The 25,807-nt window shown below is 43.3% G+C and overlaps 1 protein-coding gene across 2 annotated transcripts in view; it reads left to right on the top strand.

Moving 5' to 3' along the window:
- Nucleotides 1–541: 541 nt before the first annotated feature.
- Nucleotides 542–25,807, top strand: part of rassf6 (Ras association domain family member 6) — a 42,109-nt gene continuing 16,843 nt past the window's right edge. Inside the window, exons 1-3 of one of the 2 annotated variants that reach the window (XM_055632727.1) lie at nt 542–749; nt 19,640–19,738; nt 24,853–24,931. In XM_055632727.1, coding sequence (XP_055488702.1) covers nt 19,680–19,738; nt 24,853–24,931 — 138 coding nt within the window. In that variant the 5' untranslated portion in view covers nt 542–749; nt 19,640–19,679. Of the gene's footprint in view, nt 750–16,022; nt 16,154–19,639; nt 19,739–24,852; nt 24,932–25,807 lie in introns of those variants that run through there. The other variant, XM_055632728.1, reaches the window with a different exon arrangement.

Genomic DNA, 25,807 nt, shown 5'->3' on the forward strand with positions numbered 1-25,807 from the left:
CTGATCATGCACAATCAGTAATCTGTGCCTGCCTTCTCCCCATATCCCTTGATTCTGCTAGCCCCTAGAGCTCTATCTAACTCTCTTTTAAATTCATCCAGTGAATTGGCCTCTACTACCTTCTGTGGCAGAGAATTCCACATATTCACAACTCTCTGGGTGAAACAGATTTTTTTGGGGGTGAAAAGTTTTTTTTGGTTATAAGAGGATTGAGTTCATTTCCTCAAGCGTTCTATTGGTGCTGGAACACTGGACCGGTCCCTTCAGAATGAAGAATGGAGAGGGGAAGATATGATCGGTGGAGGTATGGAACCTTATAGAGTGGGTTACCGCAGCATATGAAATGAATTTAATCTCACGTCTTTGAATGTGCTACCACAATATGGCCCGGGATCAGGAGCTAATATTCTGCAGAAAGTCCCTTTATAGAAGCAGCACATTCCTTTAACAGAAACCTTCGCAAAGAGGTTCAGAGAGCTCTTCTGACAATGCCGGTGTGGGAGTGTTTGAATCAGCTGATCATAACAGCAATGTAAACACTCCCAACAGCACACGGTAGTTGGTACTGGGTGTGTCATATTTCAAACACAACAGTTTTGCTTGGCTGATAATTAACTTCTTCCTGAGGCCCTTCCACATTTTAGAGCTGAACTGACAGGCACTCCTACAACTATCATGATCTTGAACGTTCAAGGAGAGAGAAACGTGAGGGAGTACAACACATGAATTTGCACTGTGGACTTTCTCAGGTATGTATAGTTTACAGATTAAGAAATTATGTATATGACTGTTCCTTTGACTATGTCTGTGTTAAATTGGTCCAGGAATGAGAGATCAGAATCGAAACGTATTCACCAGGTTAGTTTTGGTATTCTTTGTATTGAAAGGTATTCACCAGGCTAGTTTTGAACAAAAGCATCCAGATCAAGTTCTTGTACTAATCCTGAAATTTTCTCAGCTCCTTAAATTTTAATAGCGTCTGTTTGATGTGTGTAGTCATGGCAAACAACAGCAAGCCCTGGAGTAGGTTTACAGCTTTCAACGCTATCTGAAAGGCACTATGTTTACATCACAGGATGAAAGCTCATAGCACACTGTTGCAATAACACTGGTCATGTATTAATTTCCTGCATCATATTGAACAGCAAAGTAAGATTCTGCAGTGCTGTGTCTCTCTACATAGTTTATACATCTGCCACGTTGGCCTGATCAGTCTGGACTTCATTGCAGAGCTCGACATGTTATAACTTGAGAATGAAATAGCATTCCTGCTACTTAATCTTTTGCTTTTACTTCTTATTCGTGACTGAAATACTTTGTGGCAAATGCATGGTTTACTTTATTAATATAAATTGTGAATGGCTAATAAATAATTTTTAAATCTGTATTAAGAGAGTATGTAATGTAATCAAGTCCTTTGCTATTTATACAGCACAATCCAATGTCCCTTTTGCCCTCTCAGGTTGAAAGTGTTAATCATACAGCCAATATATGGTTCAGTTTTCCTTGTCTCCTGGTTAATATTTAGCATCAGACATCAAGGTTATATCTTAGTGCTATTTGTGGAACGTAAAAATTCTATTTTCAGCTGTGTTCTATGGCTAATGTAGGGAGACCTTTACCCAAGGAGGGGAGGGGGGGGGGGAGGGGGGGATCTAGAACTAGAGGGCATAGGTTTAAGGTGAGGAGAGAACGATTTAATGGGAACCTGCGGGATAACTTTTTCAGTCAGAGGGTGGTGGGTATATGGAATGAGCTGGCAGAGGGGGCAGTTGAGGCCGGGACTATAACAGAATTTAAAAGACCCTTAGACAGGCATATGGATAGGAAAGATTTAGAGGAATGAAGTCCAAACGCTGGCAATGGGTCTATTTTAGATGGAGCATTCTGGTCAACATACACAAATTGAACCGAGGGACCTGTTTCCATGCTGTATGACTACTCTCATCAATTGTTTAATTGTCAACCAGCTTGCTGGCTCTTTGTCGATGTGTTTTCTCTTAATTTGTTTCTCCTGATTAAAACCTGTTGTGTATTTTGGTTGGTGAAAAGTACAGCAAATGGCAATCTTTCAGATTTCAGATATTTTTCAGCACAGTGATGCTCCTAGTCAGAGAACTCCCACATGCTCACTATCAAAACACCACCTCATTCTCAAAATTCAAAAAATGGATTCATCAATTTGATTTAGTTTTTTGAAGAAGTCACCAATGAGGTTGATGAGGGCAAGGCTGTATATGTTACCTCTATGGTCTTCAGCAAAGCCTTTGATGAGCTTCTACGTGGTAGGCTGCTCCGGAAGGGTAGATCGCATGGGATCCAAGGATCCCTAGCTAACTGGATAACAAGCTAGGGTATCACAGATGGAAGCAGAGGATGATGGTCAAGGTTATTTTTTGGACTATGGTCTATGATGAGTGGTGTGTTTGAGAGATCGGTGCTGAGCCCATTATTCCTCTTTGTGGTTTATAGCAATGATTTAGATGAGAACGTACAAGATTAGTAAGTTTACAGGTGACACTAGAGTAGGTGCTTTAACAGGTGTACCAAGGTACAGTGAAAACATTTTTTTTGATTGCTATTCGAACAGATCAGACAATACTGTACATAAATACATTCAAGTTCTATTCAAGTACAATACATAGAATACAGGGGGAGATACAGAATGCAGAATATAGTTTTCAGCATCAGTTCCATAGACAAAGTCCAATGTTTTTAGATTAGATTAGATTAGATTAGATTAGATTAGATTAGATTCGTTTATTGTCATTCAGACCTTTCGGTCTGAACGAAATTTAGTTTTCCTGCAGTCATACATATAATAAAAAATGACAAAAACACACAAATTTAACATCCACCACAGTGAGTTCACCAAACACCTCCTCACTGTGGTGGAAGGCAAAATCTTAAAGTCTCTGTCTCTTCCCTCTTTGTTCTCCCTCTGCGCCGAGGCGATCCAGGCTCCAGATGTTGTGACCCCCACCGGGTGATGGTAAATCCCGCGGTTCAACCGTGCTCCGCGAACGGGCCGGTTCAATGTCTGCAATAGGGTAGAGATTGATCAGACAGCACGCTAGCTTTTGGAAGGACCATTCAGAAGCGTGATAACAGAGGTGAAGATGCTGTTCCTATGTCTGGTGGTGAGCACTTTCAAGCTTCTGCATGTTCTGCCGATGGGAGTAAATGGGGTGATCTTATTGCAGTGGATAAAATCGTGAAGGGAATAGTTTGGGTGAATGCACAAAGTCTTTTACCAAGCATAGGGAAATCAAGACCAGAGGAAGACACAGAATGCTGGAATAACTCAGCGGGTCGGGCAACATCTCTGGAGTACATGAATAAGTGAGGTTTCAGGTTAGGACTTTTCTTCAGATCAGAGGACATTGGTTTAAGTGAGAGGGCAGGATTTAAAAGATGCCAAGGAGCAACTTTTTCACAGAGGGCAGTGGGTATATGAAATGAGTTACCAGGGGAGGTAGTTGAAGCAGGTTCTATAATAGCATTTAAAAGACACTTAGCCAGCTACATGTTTAGGAAAGGTTTAGAATGATACAGGCCCAATGCGGGCGAATAACACTAGCTTAGATAGGGCATCTTGGTCAGCATGGATGAGTTGGATCAAAGAACCTGTTTCCATGCTGTATGACTATGACTACAATGGCAGCTGAAATGAAAATAAGAACAAAATAAGTACCATGGATGAATTATGTATTAGAGAAGCGGGCTGAATATGTGTTGCGATGAATGAAGTAGCATCCGATAGTAATCCGCTGAGTGTTAAAGGTTAGATACAATTCAGAAAGAATACTTGGTCTCCAATCATCTTTGACTATTGGCCATTGCAGGAAGATTGAGTGGTACAGTGGTGCAGCTACTAGGGTGCAGCTTCACAGTGCCAGAGATGTGGGTTCAATCCTGAGCTCCGATAATGTCTGTATGGAATTTGAATCCTCCCTCTTTGACCCCATGTGTTTCCTCCTGGTGCTCCAGGTTCCTCACACACTTTGAAGATGTGCAGGTTTGTAGGTTAATTTGCCTCTGCAAATTGTCCCTAAAGTGTGGTGTATGTGAAAATGGGATAGCATGGAACTAGTGTGATGGGTGATCGATGGTCAGTGTGGACTTGATGGGCTGAATGGCCTGTTCATCTCAAAATTAAGCTAAAAAAACTAAATCTCACTGAATCAAGGTGTGAAACAGCCATGACAACTTAAAATAATTTATTTCACTGTGGGAGTAATCATTGACCTGAAAGGACTGCTCAGGAGGAAGAAAGAGGCATAGATTAGATTGCATTGATCATTTTTCAACAAATACAAAGCCCCTTGTAAAAAACAGGACAGGACAGGCTCTACAACAGGTTATCCATTTGCTCTTTCCTGGCCAAGGAAAAGCTTCTAAAACTGTTGTGGGTCATTCAACCTTTGCCTGAGGGCTTGAACTTTCTCCACGAGAATAGTTTGCCTATCATTTCCACATGATACAAACGTAACCAGCAAAAATTCTATTTTTAAATATCCCTACCCAGAACTTGTCTGACCATTCTCTCCACAGATGCTGCATGGCCTGTTGAGTTCCTCCTGCAGTCTGTTTTTACTCAAGTGTCTTGTATCTGCTGTCTCTTGTGTCTACAGAAATCAACTTTCACTGTTTGCAATTTGTTGTGTTTAATGCAAGGTTCTGAAGTCTCTAATTTGCAGACATTAAAATCATTTTACAATACATCTGATCTCTGGAATTTAAACTTCCCCTGGGCCATGCTAGACAAATAGTAAGAATTGGAGTAGAGGCAATCTAAACAAACCACTTGTAGACACAAAATGCTGGAATAACTCAGAGGGACAGGCAGCATCTCTGTAGAGAAGGAATGGGTGATGTTTTGGGTCGAGACCCTTCTTCAGACTGATGTCAGGGGAGTGGGCAGGGCAGATAGAATGTAGTCGGAGACAGTAAGACTAGTGAGAGAACTGGGAAGGGGGAAGGGATGGAGAGAGAGGGAAAACAAGGGCTATTTGAAGTTAGAGAAGTCAATGGTCATACCGCTGGGGTGTAAGCTTTCCAAGCGAAATATGAGGTGCTGTTCGTCCAATTTGCGCTGGCCCCAACTCTGAAAATGGAGGAGGCCCAGGACAGAAAGGTCAGATTGGGAATGGGAGGGGGAGTTAAAGTGCTGAGCAACCGTGAGATCTGGTAGGTTAAGGCGGACTGAACAGAGGTGTTCAGTGAAACGATCGCTGAGCCTGCGCTTGGTCTCGCCGATGTACAGTAGATGAGGTTGGTGGAGGTGCAAGTGAACCTCTGCCTCACCTGAAAAGACTGTTGGGGTCCTTGGATGGAGTCGAGGGGAGAGGTGAAAGAGCTGGTGTTGCAGGGGAAAGTACCAGGGGAGGGGGTGGTTTGGGTGGGAAGGAACGTTGACCAGGGAATTGAAGAGGGAATGGTCTCTGTGGAAAGTAGAAAGGCGGGGGGGAGATTGGAAGATGTGGCCAATAGTGGGATCCCGTTGAAGGTGGCGAAAATGTTGGAGGATTATATGCTGTATGCCATGGCTGGTGGGGTGAAAGGTGAGGACAAAGGGGACTCTGTCCATGTTGCGAATGGGGGGAGGGGGAGCGAGAGCGCAGCTGCAGAGCTCCTAGTGAGTGCCTCATCTATAATGCTCCATCTGCTCCAACATGGCCCATCTGCACTAGTCCCACCTGCCTGCCTTTAGCCCATATCCCTCTAAACCTATTCTATCCATGTACCTGTCTAAATTTTTTTTTAACATTGTAATAGTACCTGTCTCAACCAACTCGTCAGGCAGCTTGTTCCATACACCCACAACACTTTGTGTAAAAATGTTATCTCTTCGGTTCCCATTAAATCTTTCCCCCCCTTACCTTAAACCTATGTTCTCTGGTTCTCGATTCACCTACTCTGGACAAAATAATCTGTGCATTTACCCAATCGATTCATCTCAAGATTTTGTAAATCTCTATCCCTCATCCTCCTGCTTTCCAAGAAACAAAGCCTTAGCCTGCTCAACCTCTTCCTGTAGCTCAGTCCCTCAAGTCCTGACAATATCATGGCAAATCTTCTCAGAACCATTTCAATCTTGACATCATAATTTCTATAACATGGTGACCAAAACTGAACACAATACTCGAAATGTGGCCTCACGAACGTCTTATATAACTGTAACACAACCTGGCAACTTCTATGCTCAATACTCTGACTGATGAATCATGATATTTTTCTATAGCATCCCTCAGGGTTGATTTAGTTCCATCTGGTTCTGAGATCTCTGAGGTGACTGAAGAGTCTTACATAGTCATACAGCATGGAAGCAGGCCCATCAGCCGAACTCAACCATGCTGACCAAGATGCCTCATTTAAGCTAGTCCCATTTACTCAGATTTAAACATATCTCTCAAAACCTTTCCTATACATGTTCCTGTCCAAATGTATTTTAAATGCTGCTATAGTACCTGACGCATCCACATTGACGGGCAGCTCATTCCATCCACATACTACCCTCCCTCTGCGTGAAAAGGTTGCTAATCAAGTTATAATAAAACTTCCCCCCTCTCACCTTAAATCTAAGCCTTCTAGTTCTTGATCCCCCATCCCTCATGGAGAACAAAAACATTGTGTATCTACCCCATCTATGCCCATCATGATTTTATACACCCCTAAAAAAAACCCTCAGTCTCCTACAATTCAAGGAATAAAGTCCTAGCCTGCCCAATCCCACCCTATAATGCAGTCCTGGCTACATCCACGTAAATCTTTTCTGCTCATTGCAGATTAATGATATATTTCATGTGATCCATAGATTCCGGTACAACAATGATAGGTTGAGTTGAACCAGATTGGCAGGTTTGTGATGTTATACACACGCTCCACTGTTTCCAAACATCCTCACCCTGCTCCCATTGTAGAGACAGGAGCCACTTAGTTATTTTGAGCAGCCACAACTCAGGGAAATGAATCAGACATTCCGTCAAGAAATCCAATAAATAAGGGATGACAAAGAAATTGGAATATTCATTCGGCAAAAGTATTCTACTCATTCTCATTTCTGTTTCAAATTCTCATTGGAGTTATCTTTGTTGACTTAATAAACCAAGGTATCACCAATGTCAAATGCCAGACGAGTTTTGAATGTTTGTGTACCCTTAGGTTGCTAGACTGGTTCTCCTCCAAGTGACTGAGTCCTATTCTAAGGTTTCTCCTTGCTAGCAAATGAATTGATGTACAGTGTTACTGGAGTGAACACAGCAGTAATCCCGGGCAGATGAAGTGAGCCTTCAGGGAGATGGAGGGATTCTGGTTACCCTCTGTGCTGTGGCAGGAATAATATAGAGGCTTGGCACTAAAGCAGGGGAGGTGGATTGAATCAGTGTTTTGCAGTAACATCGAGGAGCTTGCAGTCCCTTTGCTGGGGATCGACTTTTGGGAGCTCCAGCCGCGGGAGCCTGCGGACTTAACATCATGGAGCTGGCAGTCCCTTGGTTAGGGATCGACTTCGGGAGTTCCAACCACAGGAGCTTTGACTGCTCCGATCGCGGGAGCTTCAATCGTCCCGACGCGGGAGCTTCGATCGTCCTGACTACGGATGGTTCGACTGCCCCAACTACAGTAGAAAAGGAGGGAAGAAGATAATACGTTATTGCCTTCCATCACAGTGCGCTGTGGTAGATGTTTATGTTAGTTTTTATGTAGTTGTGTGTCTTGTTGCTTTTTTGGTATGACTGTATAGCAAATCAAATTCCTTGTATGTTTTTACATACTTGGCTAATAAATTAATTCCAATACAATATAATTAACATTTTATTATTCCTGACTTTAAAAAAATATATAAATACTGGTTCTGTTATGTTCTGTTGTTCTGTTGTTTTGCACAATCCCACAGGCACTGCTACTTTAATTTCACTGTACATCTTGAATGTGTATGTGACAAATAAAGGTGACTTGACTTGACTTGACTTGACTTTACAGTCTGGAAGTGACTGTGTTTGGTCCAGTCACATCTTTTTTTCAAATTATATTAGTTCAATGTCAGGGATACATGCTGACAGTGGCGTAGCGTGAGGGGGGGCCAGAGGGGCGGTTGCCCCGGGCGCTAAATTTTTAAGGGCGTAAGAAAATTGTTGGATAAAAAAAATTATAAAATGGCAAAAAAGTTTGTTCTAAAGGCACGCTGCACCTCTTTGGCAGGCTTCCCCTGAATTATTGTAATAAAATGTAATTTTTTTTGCCATTTTATAATTTTTTTTAATCCAACAATTTTTTTGCGCCCCTAAAAATGTATCGAACAATTTTAACCAACCAGTGATCTCTGCGCCGAGGCCGCTGCCGCTGTCGTCCACTTGCCCGCAGTTGGGTCGACTGGCCGCTGCCGCCGGAACGTGCCCCAGCTCCGAGTTCTGGTCGCCGCTGCCGCTGCTCCAGCTCCGATGCCGTGTGGCCGCTGTCGCTGATCCCGCTCCGAGGCCAGGCCGCTGCTGCCGCCGCCCCAGCTCCGATGCCAGGCCGCCGCTGTCACTGCCACCGTCCCAGCCGCTGCCACCGCCGTCCCAGCTCCGATGCCGTGTGGCCGCTGTCGCTGATCCCGCTCCAAGGCCAGGCCGCTGCTGCCGCCGCCCCAGCTCCAATGCCAGGCCGCCGCTGTCACTGCCACCGTCCCAGCCGCTGCCGGGCGGCCGCTGCCGCTGCCCAGCTCCGAGGCCAGGCTGCCGCTGTCGCTGCCACTGCCACCGACCCAGCCGCTGCTGCCGCAATCCCAGCTCCGATGCCAGGCCGCCGCTGCCGCTGTCCCAGCTCCAAGGCCAGGCCGCCGCTGCCGCTGTCAAAGCCGCCGCTGCCACTGCCCAGCTCCGAGTTCTGGTCGCTGCTGCCGCTGCCACTGTCCCAGCCACCGCTGCTGCTGCCCCAGCTCCGAGGCCGCCAGCTCCGCCATTAGGCCTCGGCGCAGGCGGAGACGGGGGATACGACAAAAGAAGTCGCATCCCCCGAAGGAAGAGACCAAAATCGTGTTCACCCCCCCCACATACACAACATAATAAACCAAAAATCAACTAAACAGGACAAAAGAACAACACAAAAAAACACAAAAAAACCAGACAGACTGCAGGCGAGCCGCAGCTGCTAAGGCAGCGCCGCCATCTTTTTGTTAGGTTGAGAAAATAAATACAAAACTTGGATTTATAACAGCTCATGGGCCATGGCTAGCCGCTAATGAGGAGGCGCAATATTTTAAACTGCCCCGGGCGCTCAAAACCCACCCTAAGCCATTGCATGCTGATGACAGTTTGAGGATTAATAATGGCTGCGTATATGATTTTTCTGTGGAATTTTGATTTGATCTTGAGTCAAGCAAAGTTCTATAGGCACATGTCAGGCCCTGTATGGGCATTCAGCTGTGTTGCTGAAAGGAAGTTAGAGCAGTAGGTGTGAAACACAAAAGCAAACACACAACATTTCCTCACTCCAGGATATCGACAAAGGTCAGTGTCATCTAGTCCTTTCATTAGTTACTTCTTCCTACAGCACCTTTCCCAACTTACTGCATAAGAAGGAAGTGAGAATGCTCAGCAAATGAGGGAGAAAATCAAATTATTTTTCTGAAAAAACTCCCTCGAGAGATGCTGCCTGATCCAGTGAGTTGCTCCAGCAGTTTGTGTTTCAAACAGTAAGAACCTTGTCTGCTCACAAGGTCAGACGCTTTGTTGATATATATACAATGTTTTTTTGGTCTCTACATTTTTCCTGGTGCTGCCTTAGGGAGAACATCTTGTCTATCATTGACCTTTCTGCCCTAACGCTCCACCGAGGCCCGGATGCATTCAATGAGTCGGCATCTGTGGTGTCTTCCACAAAACTCCAGCAAATTGTTTTCCCACTGTGTGTGTCAAAGAAATCCCTCAGACATTGTCACAGTTGCTTCAGTCCCCTTTGTTCTTATAACGTGTCACTAGGTTTACATCTTTCACATCTCGTGGCACATCACGACATCAGCATTCAAGGAACAGTTTGCGTTGCCATGGCAGTGCGACCTTCTTCTCACGTTTGATCACGGAATTCCATCGCCGGCTGCTGCTTTGTTGTGTGTGCGTGTGTCTGGAATTTGATTCAGTCCTTACACATTGTGCTCCAATTGTTCCGTTCACCCACCTTTCAATGGCACATAACTCTGAATAGCAAGATGCCCCTCAAATTAGACTGCAGTCCCTAAGACGCCAAAAAGGGCATTGTGCAGGCTGGAGAAAGTGCTTAATTTTATAGAGGGCAATATTAAATTGCTTTACACTGGAGGAAACAAACAAGAGAGGGGAAGAGAGGGAGATGAGAAGTAATAGTTAGGAAATGTAGGGTGACAATTAGAGGCTTGAAGAGAAAGGGAGAGTAGCAAGTGAAAAGAAAGTGACAGTGGAGATATCCCCATCCAAGGAACAGGTCAAGTCAAGTCAAGTCAAGTTTATTTGTCACATACACATACGAGATGTGCAGTGAAATGAAAGTGGCAATGCTCGCGGAACAACAAAAAAACAAAACAAATTATAAACACAATCATAACACACATACTATTTTACATAATAAATAATAGAAGGAAAAAAGTTACATATCCTAAAGATCTGCTTCTCCACCTCTTATAACAGATGTTAGGTTACCAGAAGGCATCTGATCAGTACTTTTGATTTGTGTCAGTCTCCGTCAGGAGAGACTGTGCTGCAATACTGTGAAAGGCAGAGCTAAGAGATTGCTTCCATCCTCTTACCCACAGGGCTCAGGCCTTGCAGCTGCCCCGCACACACTCCTGGGATGCCAAGATTACAGGCAAGATCAGTGGTGCCATATCAATGGGAAGTTAGTTCATAGTTTACCATATATATTAATGATTTGGAAGAGGGAATTAGGAGCAACAATAGCAAGTTTGCAGATGACACAAAGCTGGGTGGCAGTGTGAACTGTGAAGAGGATGTTAGGAGGTTGCAGGGTGACATGGACAGGTTGCGTGAGTGGGCAAATGTGTGGCAGATGCAGTATAATATAGATAAATGTGAGGTTATCCACTTTGGCGGCAAAAACAAGGGGGCAGATTATTATCTCAATGGGGTTAGGTTAGGTAAGGGGGAAGTACAGTGAGACCTGGGCGTCCTTGTACACTGGTCACTGAATGTTGGCTTACAGGTACAGCAGGCAGTGAAGAAAGCTCATAAGAATGGCCTTCATAAGAAGAGAATTTCAGTATATGAGTAAAGAGGTTCTTCTGCAGTTGTATCTGGAGTATTGTGTACAGTTTTGGTCTCCTAATTTGAGGAAGGACATCCTTGTGATTGAGGCAGTGCAGCGTAGGTTGACGAGATTGATCCCTGGGATGGCGGGACTGTCATACGAGGAAAGATTGAAAAGACTAGGCTTGTATTCGCTGGAGTTTAGAAGGATGAGGGGGTTCTTATAGAAATAAATAAATTATGAAAGGACTGGACAAGCTAGATGCAGGAAAAATGCTACCAAATTTGGGCGAGTCCAGAACCAAGGGCCACAGTCTTAGAATAGTGGGGAGGTCATTTAAGACTGAGGTGAGAAAAAAACTTTTTCACCCAGAGAGTTGTGAATTTATGGAATTCCCTGCCACAGAGGGCAATGGAGGCCAAGTCGCCTACAGGGATGAGGTGGGACAGCTGACAGTGTGGTGTGGAGAGAATAACCTGCTCCTCAACACCTCAAAGACCAAGGAGCTCATAATAGACTACAGGAAGAAGAAAACGGACATTACACCATTAATCATCTGAGGGGACTGTGTGGAGAGGGTGGCGGATTTCTGCTTCCTGGGAATCCACATTGAGGAGGACCTGACGTGGAGCGTGAACACCTCTGCGCTGCTGAAAAAGGTCCAGCAGAGACTGCACTTCCTGAGGGTGTTCAGGAAGAACAACATCACCCAGAGACTGCTGCTGTCCTTTTATCGGTGCTCCATAGAGAGCATCCTAACATACGGTGTATGCGTGTGGTACACCAGCTGCACATCGGCTAAGAGGAAAGCGCTCCAGAGGGCTATTGACAACGCCCAGAAGATTGTCGGCTGCCCTCTCCTTACCTTGGAGGACCTACACAGTTCTCACTGTCTCAAGACATCCCAGAACATTATAAAGGACATTTCTCATCCCGGACACTCCCTGTTTGAACTGTACAGATCAATGAGGACAAGGACAAACAGACTCAAAAACAGTTTTTATCCCACAGCAATAACTACACTTAATATAGCCACCAAATGAGCGCGGGTGCGCTACATACCAAAGGGATTGTGCAATTGACAGAAGAATGTATGGTTGTGTGTTTATGCTTGTTTTTTTTCATGTTATTTATTTTAGTTGTTTATTTCAGATATTTCTCTTTTACGTATCGTTAGCTTTTAAATAATGTGTGAATGGTGCACTGACTGGTTGGCATTTTTAATTTCGTTGTACATGTTTACATGTTATAATGACAATAAAGAACCTATACTATACTAAGTCACTGGATGGATTTAAGAGAGAGTTAGATAGAGCTCTAGGAGCTAGTGGAGTCAAGGGATATGGGGAGAAGGTAGGCACGGGTTATTGATAGGAGACGATCAGCCATGACCACAATGGGCCGAATGGCCTCCTCCTGCACCTATGTTTCTATGTGCTCTCAGTGTAATTACAGGTCTCCACAACACTTCCCATGTTTAGACCCAAAGGATTAGTACTTCCTCCTTTAATCTTATTGTCAACCAATTGTGTTATCAGGCAACTGAACATTATATTTGGTTTAAACCAGCATCTGCAGTTCATTCCTACATATTTTATCTGCTCCACTGCAAAATCTCCTCTAGGTATGCCTGGTTTGAAGAAGTTCTCATCCTGTCTCTGACAATAGTTTTGCAGCACCCTCTCTTGCTGCTCCCCTCTGTGACCTCCTGCTCTCAATCACATTTTAACCCAGACTCGCTACCACTGTATAACTCGTTATTGCCTACTCCACAGCCAACAATGAACCATTGTGGGCTCCACCTTTCCTTGATCATCGTTGTTTTTTGCATATATTTTATTCATTTGTTCTATTTACCATTCATATCTCCTGTTTTCCTTTCACCTGACTGTCTGAAAATGGGTCTCGACCCAAAATGTCATCTATTATTTTTCTCCAGAGGTGCTGCCTGGCCCATTGAAGCCTTTTGTGTTTATCTTCGGTGTAAACCAGCATCTGCAGTTCCTTCCTACACAAGTCCTCTCATCAGTTAATGCAGCCCTGAGCTCCCATCTACCTCATTGGAGACATTTGAACTCGCCTTAAATTGGACTTTTATGGATTTCAATGTATATCTTGCACTAAATGTTGTACCGTTTATCATTTACCTGTGCACAGTGGACAACCTGGTTGTATTCATGTATAGTATTGTCTTTGATTGGACAGCACACAAAACAAAAGCTTTCCACTGTACCTTGGTATACATTTTTTTAACCTTTATTTAACCAGGAGAAGTCTCATTGAGATTAAAAATCTATTTTACAAGAGAGTCCTGGCCAAGACAGGCAGCAGCACAGTTCCACAGTGACAGACAATAATTTAAAAACAACAGAGAACATATAAATAGTCACAGTCAAAACATCATCAAACAAAGCATGTACAGACATCATTAACATCATTAAGAAGGGATTTAAATCTGTTTATAGAAACCAGCTCCTTAAGTTTCAGTTCATTCTGCAGCTGGTTCCATGCGAAGGGAGCAGCATAACTAAATGCCCTTTTCCCCAGTTCAGTATGGACTTTAGGTACAGTTAGTAAGAACAAGTCCTCAGAGCGCAGCTGATAAGTTCCTGTGCTTTTTTGAATCACATACTTCTGCAGGTATGAAGGAAGAACACCAAGGATAGTCTTATAAATAAGGATATGCCAATGATGGAGTCTGCGGGTGGACAGGGTAAACCATCCAACGAGCATACAAAGAGTAGAGGTGCGTGAGGGTTTTAAAATTAGTAACAAATCTCAGTGCTCCGTGGTAGACCGTGTCCAAAGACTGTAGGCATTTTGAAGATGCATCCATATATAAAACATCACCATAGTCCAACACAGACATAAACGTCTGTGTTGGACTATGACGATAATAAACTAAACTAAACTGTCAGGCACTTTAGAATCTAGAACAGTACAGCCAGCATAGGAACAGGCTCTTCAGCCCATAATATCTGTGCCAAATATGATGCCAAGGTAAACTACTCTCCTCTGCCTTCACATAAGTAAAGAGTAGGAGTAAACGGGTCCTTTTCACAATGGCAGGCAGTGACTAGTGGGGTACCCCAAGGCTCAGTACTGGGACCCCAGCTATTTAAAATATATATTAATGATCTGGATGAGGGAATTGAAGGCAATATCTCCAAGTTTGCAGATGACACTAAGCTGGGGGGCAGTGTTAGCTGTGAGGAGGATGATAGGAGACTGCAGGGTGACTTGGATAGGCTGGGTGAGTGGGCAAATGTTTGGCAGATGCAGTATAATGTGGATAAATGTGAGGTTATCCATTTTGGTGGCAAAAACAGGAAAGCAGACTATTATCTAAATGGTGGCCGATTGGGAAAGGGGGAGATGCAGCGAGACCTGGGTGTCATGGTACACCAGTCATTGTAGGCATGCAGGTGCAGCAGGCAGTAAAGAAAGCGAATGGTATGTTAGCTTTCATTGCAAAAGGATTTGAGTATAGGAGCAGAGAGGTTCTACTGCAGTTGTACAGGGTCTTGGTGAGACCACACCTGGAGTATTGCGTACAGTTTTGGTCTCCAAATCTGAGGAAGGACATATTGCCATAGAGGGAGTGCAGAGACGGTTCACCAGACTGATTCCTGGGATGTCAGGACTGTCTTATGAAGAAAGATTGGATAGACTTGGTTTATACTCTCTAGAATTTAGAAGATTGAGAGGGGATCTTATAGAAACTTGCAAAATTCTTAAGGGGTTGGACAGGCTAGATGCAGGAAGATTGTTCCCGATGTTAGGGAAGTCCAGGGCAAGGGGTCACAGCTTAAGGATAAGGGGGAAATCCTTTAAAACCGAGATGAGAAGAACTTTTTCCATAGAGAGTGGTGAATCTCTGGAACTCTGCCACAGAGGGTAGTTGAGGCCAGTTCATTGGCTATATTTAAGAGGGAGTTAGATGTGGCCCTTGTGGCTAAGGGGATCAGGGGGTATGGAGAGAAGGCAGGTACGGGATACTGAGTTGGATGATCAGCCATGATCATATTGAATGGCGGTGCAGGCTCGAAGGGCCGAATGGCCTACTCCTGCACCTAATTTCTATGTTTCTATGTTTCTATGTTTCTATAACAATATCCCTCCATTTCCTGCATTTTCATGTACCTATCTAAATGCCTCTCAACTCCACGGTCGAAACTGCCTCCACCACCATCCCAGGCAGCAAGTTGCAGACACACAGTCTCAGTGTAAAACATCTGATCCCATACATTTCCTTTAAACTTTCCCCCTCTCACTTTAAACCTGTGCCCTCTAATCTTTGACATTTCCACTCTGTAAGAAAGGTTCTGACTGTCTACTCTATCTATTCTACCCAATATTTTATGAATTTCTACCAGTTCTCCATCCGCTCCTTGTAGCTAATATCCTTCGACTGCCACATGTCCATGGCTGATGCCATCTCCCTGTTGATGTTGCCAGGACTCGAAGGACTGAGCTATAGGGAGAGGTTGAGCAGACTGGGACTCTATTACTTGGAATAACACTGGGTGGCGCTGTACATGGCAGCCTCGCCCACAGCCTGTCTCGTCACTTTCTTCTTTTGTTATTTTTAGTCTATTTTTATTTGTACGTTTTAGTGTATCTTTAGTTTTTGTATTATGTGGGGGTGGGGTGGGGGGGTTGAGGGAATTTTTTTAATCTCTTCCTTTGACGGAGATGCAACTTTTTCCGTATCGTATCTCCATCCGCACTGCCGCCTTAACATCGTGGAGTTGGCGATCCCTTTCTTAGGGATCGACTTCAGGAGCTCCAACCACAGGAGCTTCGATCACCCCGATCGCGAGAGCCTCAATCACCCCGAGGCGGGGGCTTCGACCACCGACTGCGGGAGGTTCGATCGCCCCGACTGCGGATTTTCAATTGCCCCGACCGCGGGAGAAAAGTTGGAAACAAGGTACAAATTATTTGCTTTCCATCATAGTGGGGAATGTGAGGTCCCCGAAAAACAAAATGGACGTGCAGACTGCACTGGTGAGAACTCGGAGGGATTGCCGTTAGTGCACTGATCTCAGTATTTGCTGGGACATCGCTCCATGAGGACATCCTGGAGTCGGCCGAACAGGCTTTCTGACTGTTCGGGCGAGCTTGGACTGCAGAGAGAGTGACAGCGGTCGGTACAACTCTGGTCATATCACGGTGAAGGTGCATGTGTGTGGCCCAGACATTGAACTGATGGCTCTCTGTCTCCGCTTATGCTATGTGCCCTGGGGATTCTCACATGCCACCATGGTGGCTGTTTAAGTCCATGTTTAATCTTTACGTGTTTATTTATCTTGTTGCTTTTTTTTGTATGATTATGGAAAATCAAATTTCACTGTACCTCGGTACACATGACAATATAGTACCATTGAACCATTGGTTCACAAATGGACGAGGGGTGACCTTATAGAAGTGTACAAAATCTCAGCGGAATAGATCGGGTAAATGGGGTAAAAGTCTCTTGCCCAAAGTAGGGGAATCGAGAACAGAGGACATAGGTTTAAGGTGAGAGGGAAGATTTAATAGGAACTTAAGAGGTACCATTTTTACATGAAAGGGTGATGGGTGTATGGAAGGAGCTGCCGGATGGGGCCGTCGAGGCAGGTATTATCGCAACGTTTAAGAAACATTTAGACAGGTACATGGATAGGATAGGTTTAAAGGGATATGGGCCAAACGCAGTCGGGTGGGACTAGTGTGGATGAGACATGTTGGTCGGTGTAGGCAAGCTGGGTCATAGGGTCTGTTTCCATGCTGTATGACTCTATCATTTTGTCCTATTCTCATCATTTCTCTGCAAGGTATCCGGTGGGCGGCGCGGCTCTGGCCAGCAGCGGCCTCTGCAGCCTGTCCGCGTTTTTATTATTTTATTATTATTTTTTGTCTGTGTTTTTATGCATTTTATGTTGGGGGGTGTGTGTGTTGGGGGGAAGGGGGGGGGGAAACTTTTTGAATCTCTCCCTGCACTGGAGACTCGTCGGGTCTCAGGTGTCGTTGAGGCCGCAACGAGGAGCGGCCTCCAACTGGAATAGACCGGGGACTCAAGTGTCGACTCACCGTTGCCGTCGCGGAGCTGGCCGAGACCGTCGGTGGAGCGGTAGAGGAGCGCTGCTGCTGCTGTGGCTGTCGTTGCTGTCATGCTGCTGCTGCTGCTGCTGCTGCTGCTGCTGCTGCTGCTACCGGAGAGTCGGAGGCTCCAACGACGGGTCTGTGGACGACGGCTCCGGGGCCCACGGCTCCCTGGAGGGAGACCGCTTCTCAGGGCTCCTGCAACGGCGACTTCTCCTGCCCGAGTTGCGGGGTTGAAGAGCTCCTGGAGCGGGGCCTGACTCCACTGCCCCCCGCGCGGCTGGAATGGCCGCGGAATTGCTAGCGCACACCGGGGGCTCTAACACCAAGACCCGGTGTGCGACCTCGCACCACCCGGCGTGGCTTTAATGGCCGCGGGACAATCGCCATCGCCAGCTGGGGGCTATGACTTTGACTCTGACATCGGGGGGGGGAGAGTGCAGTGGAGAGATAAGTTTATTTGGCCTTCCATCACAGCTATGTGATGGATGTTTATGTTAAATGTAATTATTGTTGTGTCTGGGGTCTATTTGTATGTAATGTATGGCTGCAGAAACGGCATTTCGTTTGGACCTCCAGGGGTCCAAATGACAATTAAATTGACTCTGACTCTGACTCTGACTCTGACAAGACACTAATCCCATTAATTGTCTGCAATCCCCTACATACCCCCACACAAACTCATCTGTCCCCCTAGTTGTCGTCTCCATTTGTCTTCCCTCCCACCTCTTGTCTTCTCTTCACCTGATCCAATCTGTTCACCATTCCCTCCTCATCTGTCTCCACCTGTCACGCACCAGCCTCTGTCTTCTCCCTCACCCCCTGCTCTGCTCTATATTGGAAATCTTCCCTGTTCCTCTCAGTCTTGATGCAGGGTCTCAACCCGAAATGTTGACCTACATCATTTGCGTCTCTCGCATCTGCCCAACCCGTTGAGTTCATCCAGCCTTCTGTTTTTGTTACTTCTGAATCTATAATTGAAAAATAAACTGCAGAAGCTGGAAATTTTAAAATGTTGGAAACACTTAGCAGTTCAACCTGTGGAGATGGAAACATTCTAGATGGGCTAAAAATGATAATTTGAGAGGTATGAATGTTTGCTGCCCCAAAATAAATAAATCACCTGGATTGCTGAGGGAAGGAAGGGAGAGTATTGCAGAAGTCCTAGTCATAACCTTTCAACTCTCTACAAACTCTGCTGGTTTTAAAAACAGAAAATGTTGGAAAGGATCAGCAGATCAGGTATCATCTCTTCAAAGAATTGATGATGCGTTTTCTTCCCTGTCCCACTTAGGAAACCTGAACGGAAACCTCTGGAGACTTTGCACCCCACCCAAGGTTTCCGTGCGGTTCCCGGAGGTTCCCGGAGGTTTTTGTCAGTCTCACTACCTGCTTCCACTACCTGCAACCTCCGGCAACCACCCGCAACCTCCGGGAACCGCACGGAAACCTTGGGTGGGGCGCAAAGTCTCCAGAGGTTTCCGTTCAGGTTTCCTAAGTGGGACAGGGTGATTATTATTCAATCATGGTTGATCTATCTCTCCCTTCTAACCCCATCTAGAATCTTCACCATATCTTCCTATGAATTTTTATATAAATAAATTACGGCCTGATAACTTTGCCTCAAGGCATTGGAACTGGATAGGAAATCTCCGCCATTCCGTGTTGTGCTAAAAACATATATCTACAGTTTTTTAATTATTTGTGTTTGCTTTAATTGTCTTAATTATTTGATAGTGTTTTTAAGTTATTTTAATTGTAATAATTTTAATATTATTTGTTCACTTAATTAAAAAATATAAGAACAGAGGGTATATGGCACGATCTGTCAGAGGAGGTGGTTCAGACAGGTACTATAGCAACATATAAAAAACATTTGGATAGATACATGAATAAGAAGGATTTAGAGGGATATGAGCCAAACATAGTCAAATAGGCCTAGCGTAAATTAGGCATCTTGGTCAGCATGAGCAAGTTGAGCCTAAGGGCCTGTTTCCATACTGTATAACACCATGACTCTAGGGGCATTCAGCCAACTTCAGCAGCATTCACACAGCTGATGAAAGCCAAAAGTGGAGATGGTATTTTAGAGTTTATTGATTTCAAAAGTTTCATGAGCTGAGCTTGTTCGGGCCAATGTGACTAGTCACACTGTGCAGGACTCGGACTGGGTGAACTAGATGTTGTCACTCAGGGAGTTCAGCTTCCCAGTTATCACCTCAGCATTGAATGTGGATACTTTCAGAAAGTTTCAGGACTATATATGGCTCTGTGAAGAATATCACAATAATCATTGCATGTTGTAATATAAAAATCATTTTCTTTTATTTAGCTCCTTAGGTTTCCATCCTCTCTGAATAAATGTACTTGTCATGAACACTGTACATCTGCAGCCTGAAATCCAAGTTCAAAAAGGCAAGACTATTTCCAGGTACCAAGATTCCTTTTAGAAGGCTTACTTATCTTTGATTTCTTTGTAGTCAATACTATAAAGTAATGATTTTTGGTGGAGCATCCTTAATATATGAATGAAAACAATATTTGTAATACAAATTCCTTGTTTGTGTACGTACTTGGCCAATAAACGTATTCATTCATTCATTTTTGGCTGTAACATAGTATGCAAACATATGAAGCACATTCATGTTGAGTTAGAATATTTGTAATTGAAAGCTAACAAAAAAATATCTGGATGCCTTAAGTCTTTTAGAGTTTTTCCTGCCATGTAGCTAACAAGAAGTAATCCAATCCTCTGCTTCACGCATGCTAACCCTCACCCCTTAATCATGACCATTCATCACCAAAATTGTCTCCTGCATAAGCAATACCTCGATTGCAAATCATGGAATTCCTCCTTGTTATTGTTACAACCTTCTATAGCTTTTGCCCTCGCAAAATATCTGCCCTCCTATAATTGTGCATACAATTTGATCATATTTAATGACTCCATCTGTAGGCTCTGCTTTTAGTCGCCAAAGCCGAAAGTCTGGAATTCTCCCCCTCAACCCCAGGCCCACCTCACTTTCTTCCTTTAAAACCTACCTCTTTAACTAACATTTTATTCCAGACATTACTTTAAATGATTCTATGTAAATTTTTGTTTGATAATCCACCTTGCAACATTTTTCTGTGTTAAAACTATGATGACAATAGATATTGTTACTGAGGGCACTTATCGGGAACTTGGTTCCAAAAGCCATGAATGCCAGATTAAGATGATGCGAATCAATACAATAATTCAGAATAATTCAACAGAAGAACATAGAAAATTGTAAATAGAAGCAGCAGACGATAAGGCTTTTTAAGACTTTTCAGCCATTTGGTATAATCGTGGCTAACCTGGTCTCTATTCTCCTGCTTATGCCTTCAGTCCTCAATGGCTCTCTGAACTAGAATATTCAAGATACAAGAAACAAGATACGAGATTTACATTCACTGAGAGATTAAATTATCCCTTCTTTCGAAATCTCTGCCATCTGATTCAAGATATTCTGTGTATAGTCACATTTCCTGGTAATGTCTGCCAACTGGAACTAGAAATAAGCAACCCCTCTGCACTGGATCCTTGACTTCTTGACCCATAGAACACAATTAGCAAGCACAGGCGATAAGACATCCTCCACAATAATTCTGTAAGGATGGGTTCTTAGCCCCTTCATATACTCCATGTACACACACAGTTTGTATGGCCGAATTCTGCTCTAAATGCAATAATAGGTTTGCAGATGACACCTCTGTAGTGGGTTGGATCTGAAACCATGACAAGATAGAGTACAGGAAGGACATAGACAAAAAATGCTGGAGAAACTCAGCGGGTGAGGCAGCATCTATGGAGAGAAGGAATAGGCGACGTCGGCTATTCCTTCTCTCCATAGATGCTGCCTCACCCGCTATGTTTCTCCACCATTTTTTGTCTACCTTTGATTTTTCCAGCATATGCAGTTCTTTCTTAAACAGGCAGGAGATAGAGAGCTTAGTAGCTTGGTGCCTAAAATCATTCTTTGCTGCAAAAGAGTTGGTCATCAACATCAGGAAGCGAGATAGAGTAGACACCCCAGTTTGCATTAATGGTGCTAAAGTGGAAATGGTCAAGACCATCAAGTTCCTAAATGTAAATATTCCCCTGATCCAACCACATTGACACTAATAACCAAAAAAACACACAAATGCCTCTACTTCCTCAGAGGTCTAAGAAAATGTGGCATATCTCCAATGACTCTAACCAATTTCTAATTGCATCAGAGCTTGGTATAGTAACTGCTCTGCCCAAAACCACAAAAAATTAGAGAGTTGTTAGAGAGTTGTTGAGAATTAGAACGCATCCCAGTACATCATGCAAACCAGACTCCCTCACATCAACTTCATTTACACTTCAGACTACTTTGGGAAAGCAGCCAAGAATCACTCACATCCTGGTCATTCTCTCTTCTCCCTCTCTTGTCAGGCAGGAGATACAAATGCTTGAAAATACATACCAGAAAAGTCAAAATAGAAGGATATGAGTCAAACGCAGGCAAATGGGACAAGCTTAAATGAGCTTCTTAGTTGGCCTGGATGAGTTGGGTCAAAACTCCAATCTCCAATCTACCGCTTTGCACCCCTTACTTTTAACTGCCCTTTCTCTGTAGCTGTAACATATATTCTGCACTCTGTTTCTTTTTCCCTTTTGTGCTGATGTCCACATGCATGAAATGATTAACCTGGATATCACACAAAACAAAATTCTTCACAAGAAACTGCAGATGCTGGAATCTTGAGCAAACACAAACTGTGGAGAAACTCAACTAGTCAGCCAGCATCTGTGGAAGGAAGGTTTTTCTCTATATTTCCATATAAAACAAACAACGCCAAAATAACCTTATTTGAGGTTGTAGTGTTTAATAGCCTAATGGCTGTAGGGAAGAAGCTGTTCCTCAACCTGAACATTACAGTTTTCAGGCTCCTGTGCCTTCTTCCCAATGGCAGGAGTGTGGCCAGGGTGGTATGGATCTCTGTTGATACTGGCTGCCTTTTTGAGGCAATAACTCTGATAAATCCCTTCGATGATGGGGAGGTCAGAACCCGTGATGGGCTGGGCAGTGTTCACAATATTTTGCAGTCTAATTCGCACCTGGGCATTCAAGTCGCCGAACCAGGCCGTGTCGCAACCAGTCAATATGATCTCTACTGTACACCTGTAGAAGTTCAAGATAATTCTCTCTGACATAATGAATCTCCATAATCTTCTCAGTAAGAAGAGGCATTGATGTGCTTTCTTTCTTATTATGACTTGTTCTTACATGGAGAAGTTATGAACTCAACTCATGCCTCCTTCTGTGCTGTAACCATCTGTGATTCTTAGGGACTTTGCCCACATTAACAGATCCAACATTTTCCCAACAATGGATGTTAGACTAACTAATTTTGTACTCTATCTACCCCCATTTTAATGACTATGGGTATATATTTGCAATTTTTCTATTAACTCTGACCTTCCAGAATGTAGGGAAGAACAGAACTAACATATCTGCTATCAGTGCTAACATATCAGACTATAGGATGCAGGTGGGAAGGTCCAGAGGATCTGCCAGCCTTCATATTTATTTGTACTCTCTCCATCACATTTGAAACAATGATTATTAATGTGGAATAAATCTTTCCTATTATTGGAATGCTTTAACATCTTCAACTGTCAAAACAGATACAAAATACTTGTTCAAGATCTCATCGATTTCTTTATTTCCTATTATTCAAACCTCGAAGAGAATAATATTTCATTGGTCTCTCTCTTTTTGTAGTGTGGACACTCTTATTGCACAATTTTATTTATCTTGTTAATTTTCTCCCGCAATCTATCTTGCCCCTCTTATTTTCTTTTATCACCCTAACAGTTTACACATTTTCTTCACTACCGCTACCCTTTTACTATCTTCTATATTACTAAAAGTCTGATCTTGACCGCTTTTGACTCGCTGTGCTGTGATTTCCGAGAGAACGCCGCCACCTACAGCCGTCATTTTTGGCCACCTCGCTCAGAGCCCTCCTCCGCCTTTCGGGACCGGAGGACGATTTTCCCATCGATGAAAAATCAGAGATATATTAATGTTTTTTTAAAATGTTGCCATTCTCTCTGCTGCCCCTGCTGGTGGGAGGGGGGAGGGACTATAAAACCTGGAAGTTGTGTGCCTCACTCAGTCTGTGCAAGATGGAGGAAGCGAGAGGTTCATGTCTCTCTGAATAACACTGAACACATGTCTACTCAACTGTGAGTGCCCTTAATGTGGTTTGAAAATGAAAATATGGTTGGTTTGAAGTAAAAAGGCAGTGCAAATGGTTGTTTGGGGGGGGTTTGGGTTGAAGTAAAAAGGCAGTGCAAATTCCAACAGGTCCCACTTAGTCTAGTTTATATATATTTCCTTTCAAGCTGACACTATTCTTAGTTTTTTTAAATATCCATAGATCAATTATCCTTCTTGAAGAATCTTTATTTAGCAATGGAATACATTTGTGGGGAGATGTAAAATATTATCTTCAACATCTGTTAGGTGCTTCTCCACTGTCTTGCCATTTCACCTTTTCCTAGTCTGCCTTAGTCCACCTCATAATTGCCTTTCTAAAGTATAGGACACTGATTTCAGACTTAGTCTCTCAATTTCAAACTGAATATGAAACTCGATCAGTTTATGATTATCCTTTCCCAAAGGATACTTTCTCATTACACGTGACTTTATTCAAAATGATCTATTTTCTGATTGGTTCCTGGATATACTTAATGAACTCATCTTAAATTTCACCTTGGTAGACACAAAATGCTGGAGTAACTCAGCGGGTGAGACAGCATCTATTGAGAGAAGGAATGGGTGACGTTTCGGGTCGAGACGCTTCTTCAGACTGAAGAATCACCTTTTTGATTTATCCAAATAATATGAACATTTAAGTTACCAAGAATATTCCATACAAGCTCATTATTTCTTGATATAAACACTGTGCTGCACTATGGTTACTTTTGCTCTGGTATTTTATTTAATTCACATGTCTAATCAATAATGATTTATTATTAATGTTTAATGTTTATTGTATTATTCCTAACTGTCACTGTATGTCTTTTTGTCACTTGCAGGCGGAGCACCAAGGCAAATTCCTTGTATGTGAATACTTGGCCAATAAACTTATTCATCAATTCATTCATTATGGGGCTCATTCAACCATTGCATGTGTTTATTTCAAACTCCCAAGAAAACTGACCTTGTGATCTTCCCAAGATCATTTATCCCCAGGTTACAATCAGATCATTGAGATTTCACTCACATCAGCCATGACCTTATTATATGGAGAAGCAGACATATGGGGTCAAGCAGCTTATTGCTGGTCCTAATTCTGAAGTCTGTCACTTTGTATGTTCTCCTATATCAATCCAATCCTTTATGAAGAGACCCACCACACTTCCTATTCATACTGCCTCTCCTTTTAATCACATGAATGATAAGACAGTTTCATTACAAAACTATGAAAAACAATTCTGATAGCTGGAATGGATTCTGAAAAATGCATTTTTCTATTCCTCAGGCTTGAGTTTTTGTCATTGTTAAAAACATACAATTGCTTTCATGAAGATAAGAAGAATTTTCAACTGTCATATTATGATGTAAGTACAGTATATTTTATAGACCATTCATATTGTCCGGAAGTTAAAGTTATTTAATATATCCGCCCATTTTCTGGTAAAAAATAGTTAATCTCCAAGCATGAATGGAAGCAAACCTGGAAGCAAAGTACAATGTAATGGTAAGAAAGCAGCTAACATAATCAATGCAAACAGATACGATCGACAGAATTAACTGCCCAACAGTACCTGTAAGAAATGTAAGATACATTCACCACTTCTTCTAAGGTATAATTGTCTCCATCTTTGACTCTGCCTAATCTATTTCATTTGTTCCGAAAGAATCCTGGAGTATTCATCGTTGATATCTGGCTTTGCCTTGGTGTGTTAACATAAATCAAGATTACTAACCTCACAAATCAGATAACAGATATACTATTCCCACATAAACATTGATAAGTGAAATGAAGTGGTTGATGCAGCTTGATTCATCCACTCAACATAAACTGTAAAAAATGGTTGGGAATGGCACTGAAAATCCAAAGGCTAAATAGGGATATGAAAGTCAAATGTTTCATTTGTAAATGCCAGCAGGAAGAATGAGAGCAACCTCATCTGTGAAAAACAGTGCAAAAAGAGTTAAGAAATGGAATTGAAATATTTTGGGTATAATCTTCGAGAAGTAAACACTTCATGGAACGTGAAGAGAACATATTTCAGTTATAATAATAATAATGGATGGGATTTATATAGCGCCTTTCTAGATACTCAAGGCGCTTTACATCGCATTCTTCAATCACTCCTCAGTCACACTCGGTGGTGGTGAGCTACTTCTGTAGCCACAGCTGCCCTGGGGCACACTGACGGAAGTGTGGCTGCTAATCTGCGCCTACGGCCCCTCCGACCACCACCAATCAC

Source organism: Leucoraja erinacea, chromosome 3, assembly GCF_028641065.1.
Source record: "Leucoraja erinacea ecotype New England chromosome 3, Leri_hhj_1, whole genome shotgun sequence".
Classification (NCBI taxonomy): domain Eukaryota; kingdom Metazoa; phylum Chordata; class Chondrichthyes; order Rajiformes; family Rajidae; genus Leucoraja; species Leucoraja erinaceus.